Source organism: Diadema antillarum, unplaced genomic scaffold (assembly GCF_040938485.1).
Source record: "Diadema antillarum isolate AM-2024a unplaced genomic scaffold, OU_Dant_1.0 seq00000508_RagTag, whole genome shotgun sequence".
Lineage (NCBI taxonomy): Eukaryota > Metazoa > Echinodermata > Echinoidea > Diadematoida > Diadematidae > Diadema > Diadema antillarum.
In genome coordinates this window covers 359,566-373,459 of record NW_027271463.1, presented here as the reverse complement: position 1 = coordinate 373,459, position 13,894 = coordinate 359,566, and the positions used below count along the sequence as shown (strand labels likewise).

At 40.4% G+C, this 13,894-nt stretch overlaps 2 protein-coding genes across 2 annotated transcripts; both read right to left on the bottom strand.

Moving 5' to 3' along the window:
• Positions 1-1,233: 1,233 nt before the first annotated feature.
• LOC139734072 (UDP-glucuronosyltransferase 2B17-like) lies at positions 1,234-3,211 on the bottom strand. Its single transcript, XM_071644886.1, has 3 exons — positions 2,468-3,211; positions 1,924-2,167; positions 1,234-1,511 (listed from the first exon to the last, which is right to left on the bottom strand). The coding sequence occupies exons 1-3, from the start codon at positions 3,209-3,211 to the stop codon at positions 1,234-1,236; spliced, it is 1,266 nt and encodes a 421-aa protein (XP_071500987.1).
• A 5,907-nt stretch (positions 3,212-9,118) lies between these two features.
• Positions 9,119-13,561, bottom strand: LOC139734071 (transient receptor potential cation channel subfamily A member 1-like). The gene is made up of 5 exons (XM_071644885.1): positions 13,245-13,561; positions 12,389-12,538; positions 11,589-11,816; positions 10,493-10,708; positions 9,119-9,606 (listed from the first exon to the last, which is right to left on the bottom strand). The coding sequence occupies exons 1-5, from the start codon at positions 13,519-13,521 to the stop codon at positions 9,119-9,121; spliced, it is 1,359 nt and encodes a 452-aa protein (XP_071500986.1). The 5' UTR covers positions 13,522-13,561.
• Positions 13,562-13,894: the final 333 nt, after the last annotated feature.

The window sequence follows — 13,894 nt, the reverse complement described above, 5'->3', positions numbered from 1 at the left end:
TTCCAAGAGAGATAAACTATTATCAACAAGATGAACAGCAGGGAGGATAGAGCATCTAGACACGCGTATTGAAGGAAGTTTATTATTGATCCAGTTCCTGACTGCCTGAGATGACTGCCGCCATTTTGCAGGACGTGCTCTACCCAAAATGCAATTCGTTCCCCAGCCGTTTCAGGCTTCGAGCGAAATTTCTTGGATGCGTGGAGGGCTTGTTCCTTGAAGCTGCAACAAACAGGAAGATGAAAAGTCTGATGAATTCTGATAATTTCAAATAAAATATAAGAGGAAGAATTACTCGCACAAACAAATACGCACTTTTTATGGCATTCTCTATTTGAATTTCATTCAATATCAGGCATCATTTTCACAGCAAAACGACTATAGACAAAGATAAGCAGCTGTATTCCTCTCAATTCTGTGCTGCTGAATCACATTTTGTTTAACATGCAATAGAATATCTTATAAACATCATACCATGTATACAAAATAGACATATATTCTGCATGAATCTCATAATACAAAACACACAAACCGATGTCTAGAGGTAAGACGGAACATTTCTTGAAATCAGACTCCGTACGCCAACGCAACATGAAGAGTTGGAATATTAATTTACATCTTGGCATGCTTACGCCAGATAACACAGGGAGGATAAAGAGAGGATGAGGAAGACATCAATGGAATGGTCTCAGTTACAGTGTCTATAGCTGATTAGAGGTAAACATTCAGATGATACCAATAAGAACAAATGCTCACATTACTGAAGAAGAGGGAAGTCGTTATAATTAATAAGCCAGTTAGGAGTTGGCTCATGGCACGTTTGTACGAATGACCTTTCTTTTTTCTCAGACAGTTAGGAGCACTTAACTCGTTTTCAGAGCGACACAATGCATACAGCTTTACGTATCAATCTATGGGATTCATCAATCCTGTTCAAACAAAGAATGAACTTGAATAGACCAGATGACCAGAATGATCCGTCAATTAACACTTGGGAAAGCATCCATTTCATTATTTTGCATTGAATGCGCTCTTCTTTCTACATATATTCAAATACCAATTTTGCTGTCAGATGGATATGCTGGCAAGCAAAATTTATAAGTATTACATGAATAATCATTTCATCACAGATGTTTATCCCAAATGAAGTCAAAAACCAATATGCCTGGTGGTACGAATGACCTTTTTTCTGCTCATGCGCAAAATGGAACTCCGCACTGGCTTACACTTTAATCACAAGACAGGCATGGATATTGAGAATTGAATGACAGGAGAAAGACGCAAGTCACACCTCTTGTTGGTGGCGAGCTCCGAGATAGCTTCGTGGACTTCTTCGGAAGAAAACGACTTGACATCGATCACTTGGGCCATGCCTAGTCGAACCAGCTTGGCACAGTTCTCGTAGTGCTCCGAGTAAAGGGGAAGGCACAATGTCGGCACTCCGTGGTAAATGGCTTCAAAAGCACCACAGCGCCCTCCCGTGGTAACAAACACCAAAGTGTTGGTCCTGCCTGTAACAAGATTATTACGGTAATCCTCTTTACAGTCGAGTTACAGGAAACCATCCCAAAAATGAAAAAAGAAAAATATTGAAGTAACAACGGAATAAAAGTATGCGTAATGACACTTGATACTAGACAACATAACCATAGCATATTGGAATTCTTCTGATGCACACACGTGACGAATGACTTATATTATTTTTGTCCTATTTCAAAGTAATATTTCCTGTTCTTTCAGTTTGATTTAGCACTAACAATCAATTATAGCAGTAGTAGTAGTAGTAGTAGTAGTAGTAGTACTTGTTGTTGTTGTTGTTGTTGTTGTTGTTGTTGTAGTTGTAGTTGTTGTCGTCGTTTTGTTGTCGTCGTCGTTGTTTCATTTTAAGAGTTAAGAACACTTTAAACCGTGGTTCATACACACCAAGTAGGTCGTTCATATCGTTGTGTTCGAGCCAGCCCGTGAAGTGTATCGCCTGGACGGAGCGGTTTTCGTCAGCCCCCAGCCGTTGAGGTTTGGACCTCCGCCACACCACCTGGAACGGCACCCTTCCGAGCCCGGCGACGAAATCATTCTGCAGTTTCGTCGTCATCAGACCCTCAATGCTGCTGACTGCCACAACGACGATGCCCGTCGACTCCTTCCAACTCAAGATCGAATTCAGTTCCTGAAGAAAATGGATTCTTGTTATTTTTATCATTAGTCACTTGTTTCGTATTGTTAATTAATAAAATATCAAGATTGTGCACACCCGACGCTTCACAGTAATTATGCCCTCACATCTTTTGTTTTGTCTACAGTCTAGCGGCAAACTTGCTTCACTTGAAGTTAATGAAATCTCAGATATATTGTCTAGATGTTATTGTCGGGTAAGATAAAATAATTTTGAGTTCTCTTTGTAGCAACTACATAGATTACACAAATAAAATGAATCAAGTAGAAACAGAACTCGTTTGTGACTTCTTACTTCGTTTTGAATGGGCTTGGCAGATCGAACACCGAGATCCGGAAGAGGAATGACGTTAGGTGGGATGGGAAGGGCGAAGTCGAGGACGGGGTCACTGTTGCTGAGCCAAAGGGAAGCCGACCCGTAGGACGCAGAAAGCTCAGAATGACTATCTAGTGATGTCACATTGAAATTTCTGGCAAGTGTGACGTACCAGGCAAAGAGTCGCTGATAAAAGATATGGACGCTCAACTGGTGTACTAGGGCTTGGAGCCTTTGAAAGTAAGAGCGATCGTGCGTGTAGGCCATCGTCTGCGGAAATATGGCGGGAGGAAGCATTTCCGGCGAGGTTACCAGAAAATGAGCGAAGGGGATGCCGCCAAGAATGTCTGCTAGTATCTGGTAGCATGGTCCGAATGACTCCCCAATGATTAGGTCTAGATCTAGTTCTCGCAGCTGTTTCATCGCCGTTTCGTTGCGGAGTAAAACGTCGCATCCTATCCACTGCGGCTGTAGAAGATTTAAAAGTTGCTGTACGCCGATTTCCTTCCGAGTGCTCACATGGAAGTGGGAACGACACTGTGTCGAGACCTCTCCGGAGTTGATGAAAATTTTCTGGTAATCCCTGAGTTCATCGTAAGCAGACGACGTGCCGTTGGTATGTGTGACAACGAACGAGACGTTGAAGCCGTGAGCGTAGAGGGCAGCGCCTAACCTCAGTCCGACATTGAAGAGACTCGTTTTCACACCGCAGCCTTGGAACATCAAAAGAATATTTCCTCTTGCGTGTGATCCTGACGCATTTATCTCTTTCGCACCACAGCATGATGAAGAAATTAAGGCTAGAGACAAAATCAGTGTCAACATGACAGATACTGTATTTGTTGCCATGTTTGGAGACACGCACGGCGTCATGCGAATGACGGAACTATACGAACACACAGATGTACGTTCCTATAAGAGCATTGATACTTTCCATATTCCTTCGAACTGAAGTAACTGCACGATGATTGTTCATCAGTCTCCTTCAAGTTGCAACCTCACAAATTCGTTGCCATCTATATCGACAAACACGAGGACTCAAGGAATATGCATACCAACAGCTTAGATTGTGTGCTTCCCTTGGCATATATGTTGCAGAACTGACGACAGTATATCACAGCGATATAACCCGCTCTATACATCCCATGCAAAAAGAAGAAGAAAAAAAAAATGGCTTAAAACTCTGCATATCTTTTATGTTGGATCCAACGTAATCTTCGATCACTGCCTTGCGAAATGCCCGCACATTTCTGAATGATCCAACACGACGCAACTATTATCATACCAGCAGAGTTTTGCAAGTTTCTTTTGCTGTACGAGGTGGAGTGTTTTCTTGATGGTAGGCCTCGGTAGGGCTATCCCTCCTTTGAAAAAAAACCCAGCAACCCACAGTTGTGATGATAATAATAATAATGATAAAAGATACTTAACGAAAATACAATATAATGGATTTGAAAGATATAAACGCTCAAGATTGCTGAATTGCAGAAAGGCATTATGAGGTATTCATCATCTTGAAGTGAAGGTTGTGACTCGAAGTGAGTGGGGGCAATCAAACTTATCGGGGAGTCGATAACTGAAGGAAATTGTCGCATATCTGCGATATACACTGGAAAAGATCTTACAATATTTTGTATTTCCGTCACACTTTTAAGTAGGTTCCATCATATAATTTCTTTAGCATTTATTTTCAGATTCCAACTTTCATAGATTGACCACCTGGTTCTGTTTGTCTGTAATATTCTATTACGCTTCCTAGCTGGATAATACGTGTTATTTTCATTTTGTCATATTTGATGTACTTTTTACTAAGAAATATATGAAAATAAATTGAAATTGAAAATTGAAACACTAGCGCGCCCTCTACCTTGCAGAACCACGCATCTCCTCCCTCATTTTAGCGTTTTCATACTAGATGCGTTACAAAGATTAAATTTTTCATACTTTCGAAAATAGAATGTACAGCTAGATTGGATTATTTTACTTTCTTTGATAATTTTTGTTGATCATGAATCAAAAAGCACAAAAATGGGTAAATTTCGATCTGTTGCAATGGTACATGTACTTTTAAAGTGAATTTTGATACTATTTTGATGAGTACATATATAAATCAGTTCAGCAGTTGATGACATTTGTAGCCTGGATATGAACAAAGTGCCCTGGCCTCACAGCTTGGAACGTTTTTGCAGCGAGAGTAGTAAGTTCCTAAAAAGTAATCTAATCCTCCAAATTAAACATTCTGTATGTGTTCACTTCTTCATCTGTACTGTAGGCCTATGTCCCCTCCCCCCCCCCCCCCAAAAAAAAAAAAAAAAACACAACAGGACCCTCCACAACGATAACTTTTTCAAAAATAGTGAATTTATTCAAATCCGATTTCAGGGTACGAAACTATAACTTATTACACACATCTTGAATACAGAAAACCCCATCCGATTTGCTTCAGTGGTCAAAGAGAAATGAGGATCTTTGTAGAGCATGTCAGGAATCCCTTCCCTCCAAGTTCTGTCCGTGTTTACACATTAATATGCAACTCCAAGAGCATCCAAGTGCTAAACTTGTGAGAAAAAAAGCCCCATGAAATGCTTTACATTTCTGTGACCACTTAACCAAATTGAATGGGATTTTCTGTAAAATATAGGTAAGATGTTATATGTCTATACCCTGAAATAGGATTCAGACAGTTTAATCATACTGAAAGTTATCAATGCGTAAATCCTGTGGTCATTTATATATTTTTTTTTTTGGACATACTATAGTCTAGGAGATACGTTTGTATGGTAGGTCCAACTCTACTGCTTTGGCTCCATTCCAAAGAATCAAATATGTGTGTAGAAGGAATGTATGAAGCCACATAATATATGACACACTCCCACACACCAGGGAGGTAGATTCTCTTTTCCACCTCCCTGCACACACTATCACGTATACATGCAGTGGAACCACATCATAAAGAGAGCATAATATAACACAACCCTATTCTGACAAAATAACCTTGCTGGTTCAAATTATATGTACTACTGAGTATTTCTAAGTTTCACTGAGTAACATGTCAGAATACTATAATATAAAGCTTGCATTACCGCACACGCACACTCGCACACACACACGCACACACACACACACATGCACACGCACACACACACACACACACGCACACGCACACACACACGCACACACACACACACACACGCACACACTAGCTAATGGATAAACATAAAGCACATAATACATTTTCATCATGATCACTCATGGTCAAGCAAACATAAAAACAAAAACAAAAAAATCCACCCATTTACTCCATCGTAGAAAATCTATAGAGAGGGCTAACAACATTTTTTTCCTAAGCCACACACAACAACAATAGTCAAATCTTCCATTCACTAAGACAGATACGTCTGTTTTAATAATTTCTCTTTGCTATTGCACAATACAAATGTATTCCCTACATGACTGCAAGCCACAACAGCCAACTTTCTCTTACGGGACGTTTATGAATACATCCTCAATATCTTTTCATTGCAAGTCATACCAGTACTTCTCGGGCGTAGCGAGAGAAAATTCACCCCTAGTCAGCCTGTAACATACAAAAAACAAGAAGAATATAATGTCATTTGCTTTCATGCTCCATCGTACTGACTGTGCTGAACATTGTAAGGCCAAAAAAATATAAAGACACTTATGTGCTTGATGATTAAACATCAAATATTTTCTGTCATTGTGGACACCCTAGGTGACACATGAATGCAAAATATTCTGGCTGAACTTAATCTATCCAAACACAAATTCTGCTCTAATACTGTATACTAGTAAGCTGTTATTTTCACGGACAGATATTTTCGCGACACCAAGGCTATCGTAAGTGCACCATTAGTCTAGTGTACTGTGACATTTTTGCGTGTTGTTAAATTCGCGGTGCAGCAGTGTTTCGTGAAATTCGTGAAAATTAAATCCTCGCAAAAATAACAGTGTAAGAAGTAATCTTTAAGCCTTGGTTATCAAGGACATTAATACAACACAGGCTTTAAATCATTTTGTTTCCTCACACTTCACTGAGCATCATCTAAATTTCACCCATACATGGCAAAGATGGAAACGCTATTAAATCTTGTCATGCTGTATGCAGCCATGCACTACAATGCGGTCTCGGTCTACATTTCTACTCGCTGTCATCCTCAATAAACCTCAATTTTAATTTTCTTTTTTTTTTAGTGCCTTTCAAGGTTAGTTTCTCATCTTAAGATTTCACATATCGTTGCTCGGGTGACAAGACCTCATATCTACAACATGTCAAATGTTCAGGAGAGCAAAAAGAAAAACATGGCAGCCAATGCACTATATCAAATGGGATAGCCTTTCCTTTGACATGCCGTGGTGGTTTCATTTTTGGGGTAAGACAACTAGAATTTGGACAGGACATCACTTAACCCATGATCTGACCATTAATCCAAAATAGCAATTTTTGCCAGAATTTGAGATACAAGGTCTTGTCACCCAAGCAACAATACATATTTTGGCATGTGTAAAGTGATGAATTTTATGGAGACTATTGAGGTTTGACACTTTGTAGCCCACTTCAAATTTTATTCAATTTTTAAATTTCTAATGAAGTTTCAGCTGCACGTGGCAGCAAACTATGACTTAAAGGGATGGGACAGTTTTGGTTGAGATGGGGCTTCATGTTTTCAACGTTTTCTGATGATGATTTTTTTTTTTGAGATGAAGAGAAACTTCTGACAAAATATGAAACAGCATATAATTCTTAGGGTAATCCAAAGTTTATTTGATGAAAATTGGTTTTGAAATGGCTGAGATATCCAAATCAAAGCAAACTGAATAAAAGGTGGGATCCATCCTTAATTAGGATGGCTTTGTTTTACTTTGCTTTTAGACATCTTAGCCATTTCAAAACCGATTTTCATCAAATAAACTTTGAATTACTCTTCGAATTGTATACTCTTTAACATTTCATAAAAAATTTTTGTTAAAAGTTAAAAGCTGAATCCTCACCTTAACCAGTATTATACCATCCCTTTAACCATATGTGAAGTCAATTGTTTCTTAGCCAACTGAGAGAAGTGAAAAGCCATGATGCAACAGACATATCATAAGATTTTAAAAAAAAAAAAGAGGTGTATGTATGTCGCTTGTAGCAACCTTCATCACATAAAAATGCAATGTGAGAACAATGATAAATTGCAGTTCCTTCTATCCAAGTATGACAGTGAAATACAACCATCTCCTGAATTTTTGTATATGAGCTTTGAGAAGGTGGGATATTTCAGTCATCCCAGTATGTATTAATAGATAGATAGATAGACAGAAAGACAGACAGACAGACAGACAGATAGATAGATAGATAGACAGATATCACAGTTATCATTTAAATGTGACACTATGACCATGCTTTGCATAAAGCCAATAAAGCGTCATACCATGCAAAACTATAAAGAACCCGTATATTAGACCCTGTAATGTACTGCAAACGGGGTTCTACCAAACAGGTTACACAGTGCCTCTATCAAGCTGACTCGTACACCATATAATCTTTTAATGAAAAACAAAAACAAATGTAATGATGTGTAAACTTGAATACTTTGGCATATGATGGAAGGATTTCTTGGCATCTTTCAGAGGAGGTAGCTCCTTATATTAAGATCTTCCTATGTCAATTTCCTCTTCCCTTAATATTATGACATCATGCCTGTATCAGAGTTGGGTGTAGTAAGTGTCAGTTTATCCATTGGTAAGGAACTAGAAGCTCTGTGAACTTTGGTTTCAGTGTGTCCCTGAAGTTTAAACTCAAACTGGCAAAAAATATATTGCCTCAAAATTTACCTACACACAAATTTTTATTACATTTTCTTTTTTTTTTTCTTTTTTTTTTTTTTTTTTTGGGGGGGGGGCTATGATGACATCATAGTTCACAAATCACTGGGAGAATAGGAAGTTGACGACATCAGCATTTCAACCACTGGTAGTTTGCACGGTTGCAACCAATGTCATTGATTATGTGATGAACGCTTGCAAGATTTTGTATATTTCATGAAATTTCTACTACTTTCTTTCGTCTCAACGTTGACATGGTGCAGAAATCACACTTTGATGCATCCTCAACCTGCATAATGACAAGACACTCTCTACCATAAAGTTTTCTACGTTTTGACTACACCCTAAATTTCACCATGTGTCTCCCTCACAAGACCTTTTTTTTTTTTTTTTTTTTTTTCCATCAATAATCCCAATTATGTCTCAGGCCCTGTGCAGAGTTTTGTACATTGTATTAAGTGAGATCATCTACGTAGTTCTGTGAATACAGTTTTGTTCTCTAGTCTTTTGATTTCACTCACCAGCAAAGCCTCTGCTCATACTCTGTATACTGTAACTTCGCTCTACCTTTCTAGATATTTCACTTGCTCACGTGACCACTTTAGTACTAGCATGGTGCATCTAAGTACAACGGCTACTGCCATGTGCCCTGCAATGAAGCATCACACTGAGCTGTGAGTTTGATGGCAAATACCTTTAGCAGATGTGGTTGTTGTCATGCCTACCACATTGGGTCTCCTGTCCATCTGCATTTCATGCAGAACATAGAGTAAGAGAGATATGTATGACACTCGTTCTCACTCATGATCTGAGTAATATGTAATCCTTGAGTTTCTCTGGAAGCCTCAGCTCGTTCAGTCTGTTGAGACGCCGCGGAGTGAGGAGGCGTCGTATCAGCAGGTGGCACTGGTGCTGCAGTGTCCGGGGCGCCCTGAAGAACTCCCTCAGTCTGGCCACCCGCTTCTCCGCTCCCACCTCCGCTGCTCTCGCGAACGACACCTGCTCCGGCTGATTGGGAATCTCAAAAGAATGGGTGACAGCAAGTATGGCATCAAGGACGGTGTCGTCGGACTGGGAGTAGATTTCCTGCTGCAGCAGAGATACACCGTGGTATTCCACTTCAAAGTCTGCTCCGTACGCGATGAGAAAGCGGGCCAGGGCGGGGTCACGATGCGGTCTCCCCGGGTCACAGGTGATGTGGTCATTGGACATGCGGTACTCAATGGTGTGGATGTGTATATGCGTCGCTCTGTCAGGTTCAAAGGCTACAAAATGGAGCGGTCTCAGACCTTGAGAGAAATGAGTCATGAACAAAGGTAAAAATACAAATGTACATACCTTGGCATCCACAAACTTTAATTTCCATCTATCATTATTTCACCAAGAGACACTATTGCATCTGCTGTACTACAAGTCTGGAAGACTTGCTATAAACCGGGTATATCTACAAAAAGGTCTATCTTTTCCAGTATGCAAATGCAAGTCATGGATTACAGTGCCACAATTGTTAATCCATCTACATTAATATCTTCAGGAAAAGAAAGTGTTGGCCACCGGAATGGGACTGAACCTTATATTAATGATATCATCTATGATATTTTTATACAAGGTAGGCTCGTCAGTATTACCACTGCTCTACCACAGGGTCCTGCCATTATGATCATCCTAGCATTGCTATCTGTACCCATTTATTCCATCCAGGTTGAGAAGAATATGATGGGTAAAATCACCTTGTCCAAGGACGTAGGCACTTGATGGATTCAAAATTGAGACGTCAAGAGGCTTATCCACTATGCCACAGTGCCCCCATATCATAGAAATATGAAATCCCTTTTGACATGCTACCTGCTCCAACTATGACAGTTTTCTATGTGAATGTTGCATACTTCCCAGAGGAGACCAAATTTCACAATAAGACAATGTTTCTTTGATATTGTACTTCATCACCTACCATGACATTGAAGCACAGCATATTTGATTCAATATTAGCAACCTACTTAAGAAGGTAAGGAAGAGACATTCATCTAGCAAACCACAAAATTTCTACACAAACTAAAGAGATGATCAAAACAAATCAAATTGACCAATAATCTTCTTGTAGTGAGAAAAATAATATTTGACAATACAGTGAAAAGGTGTATGTTTAGTCACTAAACCTGGTTTAATATAACTCACTTCCTTTGCCCATCGGAAGGTTCAGGTCCACCCCCTGGCTGTGGAGAATGAGGGCTTCCGTGATGTCCTGGGCGGTGGAGTCAGTCTGTATCAGTGCAAAGTGGAGGGGTGTGTACCCTGTGGGATTGGGCCGATTCACATCGGCCCCTCTTCTTAGGAGGGCCTTGGTGGCCTCTAGTAGACCCCATCTCACACAGTCATGGAGAGGGGTGTTGCCTGCAGCCAGTAGAATAACAATGAATATTACAATGGTCATAAAAATCGAAATCACAAATCATAAAATGGGCTTAAGAATGTAGCCAATCAGAAGCGCTGAAATGAGTCACATGTGAGCTCTTTATTTTCTCACTAACATGCACAGGGCTGCACAAAATGTGCAGCAAAAAAAAAAATAAATAACTGCACACTCACTGAATTCAAGATGCATAATTTTGCAGCACGCACTCAATCACTTATCTATACAGCTTCTAAGTTTGTGTTCAGGATGGGATCAGAGTGTTTGGAACATCTTTGAACATTCTAGCTTCTGAGCAAGTTCTACATGTAGCTAACAAATATTCACCCATAGTAAGGTACATGAAAAATGTAATTCATAGACCCATTTCATAAACCAAACAATGCATAAATTTAAGTTAATGATGTTAGTGGAAATGCAGCTCACTCAGGTATTCACGATGTTGTGCAACATTCATTCTGCTGTCGTGCCTCATGCATGTTTCAAACCCTCTCGTGCGCTGCATCTCCACTAATGCAGTGCAGGTTCCAAGAGTGTGCAGAGATGTAACATCCTCTACAAAGGACACATCAATAATCATGCCTTCCAGAGGTAAACTCAAAACATTCTTCTCTGCCACCAGAAAATTTTTGACGTTTCACTGCTTATATGCATGCATAAATGCATTAGAAGTATCGCAAAATGTAATCATTTGCCAAGCACAAGATGTTCGTGCTGTGCTTCCTTTTGTGCATATTGGTACTAGCACCTTGTATGCCTGTCTTCAACCGTGTCATTTGATTTAGCAATCTTAATCATTAGTGTTTATATACACTGTAGTATTAAATGTTTGAGGAAAAGATGTGGGGGTACAATGCTCACCAGTGCCAATGGTCATGCCAGTCCCAAGCTTCTGCCCTTCAGACAGTCGAAGGATGGTTAGAATGCTCTCCTCGTGGCCCAGCTTGCAGGCCGTGTTGAGGCACGACATCCCGATCACGTCTCTCTGGTTGACATCCGCCCGGCCATGCTCTACTAGCTCCTCGATGCAGCCAACATGGTTCAGCTTGGCCGCCATGTGCAGCGGAGTGGTGCCACGCCGAAAGGGCTCTTAGATGAGAACCATGGACACAGTGGGATGTTGCTCATTCTGGGATGACTAAACTTATGGTGGACACTTACGCAGACTATAGGATGGACCTTATACTAAGCAAACAGATTTTGTTTGTTATGAGCTTGCTCTACAACAAATTGTCATTAGTTTATTATATGATATCTGACATTTGAAACATAGAGTAAACCTTTCCTTGATACTATAATGCAAAACCAAATTGATGAACCGATACTGATGTAGACCTTGATTCAATCATCCCCGGTGGTTCAGAAGTTAGATAACCTCCGGTCAACTGGATTTACCTAGAGACATTAAAAGAGGACAGTTTCACAACTCATCTGAGTCATATATTCAGCTTTGTCTAACCACCAGGCAGAGCTGAGGAAGAAAAGGAGGGCGGGGCATAATCATATTCACAATCATATCTGAATGGTGACTGGAACTACACACACACACATACACACACACACACACACACACACACACAAACAAACATACACACACAGGCACACACAGAGGACACCCACACAAATGGAAGCAAGAAATAATGAGATGCATCGATCCTCACTCTGGTAAACACCAATCTTGTTAAAGTCGCCCGTTTCTGCATTGGCACTTGCCCCTGCATCCAGCAACAGCCTCACACAGTCTCTGTGGCCAGATTGGGCAGCGCAGTGGATTGCTTGCACACCATACTTATCCTTCCCACTGGTATCAGCTGTGAAGTTTTGGAGCAAGATGTCGTGAAAGTTGATTTAAGAGGTAATGCACATACAACAACAAACGAAAACTGATCTACAAAAAAAAAGAAAGGATACTTCACAAAGACAATGAATTTTGTGATGTCATAATCAATTCTGTACTTTGGTATACTCTGACCTTGACCTTCTTCTTGATGAAACTAACCCTGAAACTAGGTTTCTCTATCTAGTGTGGGATGGGATGTGTGATGTGACAATAAATGAGGGGAGGGGAGGGTGTAGAAAACAAAAAGTGATGCAGAATCAAATCTTCATTCACAATGAATGTAGTGATAAAGAACTACACTAATGTCCAATCTTCAGGCTGTCATTATTACCATTACACTGCATTAATGACATTACATCACACTGTATTAACTTTACATACATTTGAATAAAGGAAATATTTTAATTTAAACAAACAGTGGTAAATGCCAATTACAAAACTGCTTAACTACGTTGTGTGTCTACAACAGGTCCATAAGAAAGAGAGGAGTAAGTTAATGCCCGTTGTCTGCAGACCCCCTCCCAAACTCTTCATTAAGATTAAAATCATTAAACTTCATCTGAATACGCGTACGGATATTATGAATAAACCACAGCACATGCACAGGTACAGACCGACCGATTTGGGAAGTAACATGGAAATGAATGAATGGGACTACGTTCACAGAGCTTGCCTACCTCCATTCTCAATAAGCAACTGAGCCATTTTCTTATTGCCGTTGATGACAGCGGCCATGAGTGGTCGTCTGAAGTTCTCACCACTCATTGCCTGTGCCACAGCATAGACTTCTCCCTCGGGGGAGGCTCCCTTTTGTAGGAGGTCGATCACGGCATCATCATCGTTCCCAAGGCAGGCATCCACAAGTGCTTTATCGAGTGCTCGTTGCTTGTTGACATCACGACTCTCCGCTAGCTCCTGGAAGAAATTCATGGGATTGTAACGTTTCTTCGACATATTGCTGGGTCAGGGCGATTGCAAATATTCTACAAATCTTCTTTAGCGGCTATCCAGTACATAAAATCGAATAGATAAATATTATACCAAAATCCCAGAAATATTGTTGACTGCCGTGTGGGCTACCAAGCAGTGCAGTACAGTGGACGTGCGCTCCTTGTTTACGTTTGGCTTGGTCATCTTCCGGGTGGCGTTTTTTTTTTTAGACGGCACAGATTGGGGCATGGCGTGTATTAAACCTATGGGAAACACGTTGGGTTAGGGTTTAGGATTAGGGTTAGGGTTAGGGTTGGGGTTAGTGTCCCCAATCTGTGCCGTCTAAAAAAACACGCTTCCGGGTGGTGGTGGGTGCCGGTGCCGATCGATCGATGAT

Coding starts and splice junctions, on each gene's coding strand:
- LOC139734071 (XM_071644885.1), bottom strand. CDS start 13,521: ATGTCGAAGAAACGTTACAATCCCATGAATTTCTTCCAGGAGCTAGCG. Junction 12,539..13,244: donor GTTGCTTATTGAGAATGGAG/GTAGGCAAGCTC, acceptor AAAACTTCACAG/CTGATACCAGTGGGAAGGAT. Junction 11,817..12,388: donor CAAGATTGGTGTTTACCAGA/GTGAGGATCGAT, acceptor TTCTCATCTAAG/AGCCCTTTCGGCGTGGCACC.
- LOC139734072 (XM_071644886.1), bottom strand. CDS start 3,211: ATGTTCCAAGGCTGCGGTGTGAAAACGAGTCTCTTCAATGTCGGACTG. Junction 2,168..2,467: donor CCAAGCCCATTCAAAACGAA/GTAAGAAGTCAC, acceptor CATTTTCTTCAG/GAACTGAATTCGATCTTGAG. Junction 1,512..1,923: donor CGATATGAACGACCTACTTG/GTGTGTATGAAC, acceptor ATCTTGTTACAG/GCAGGACCAACACTTTGGTG.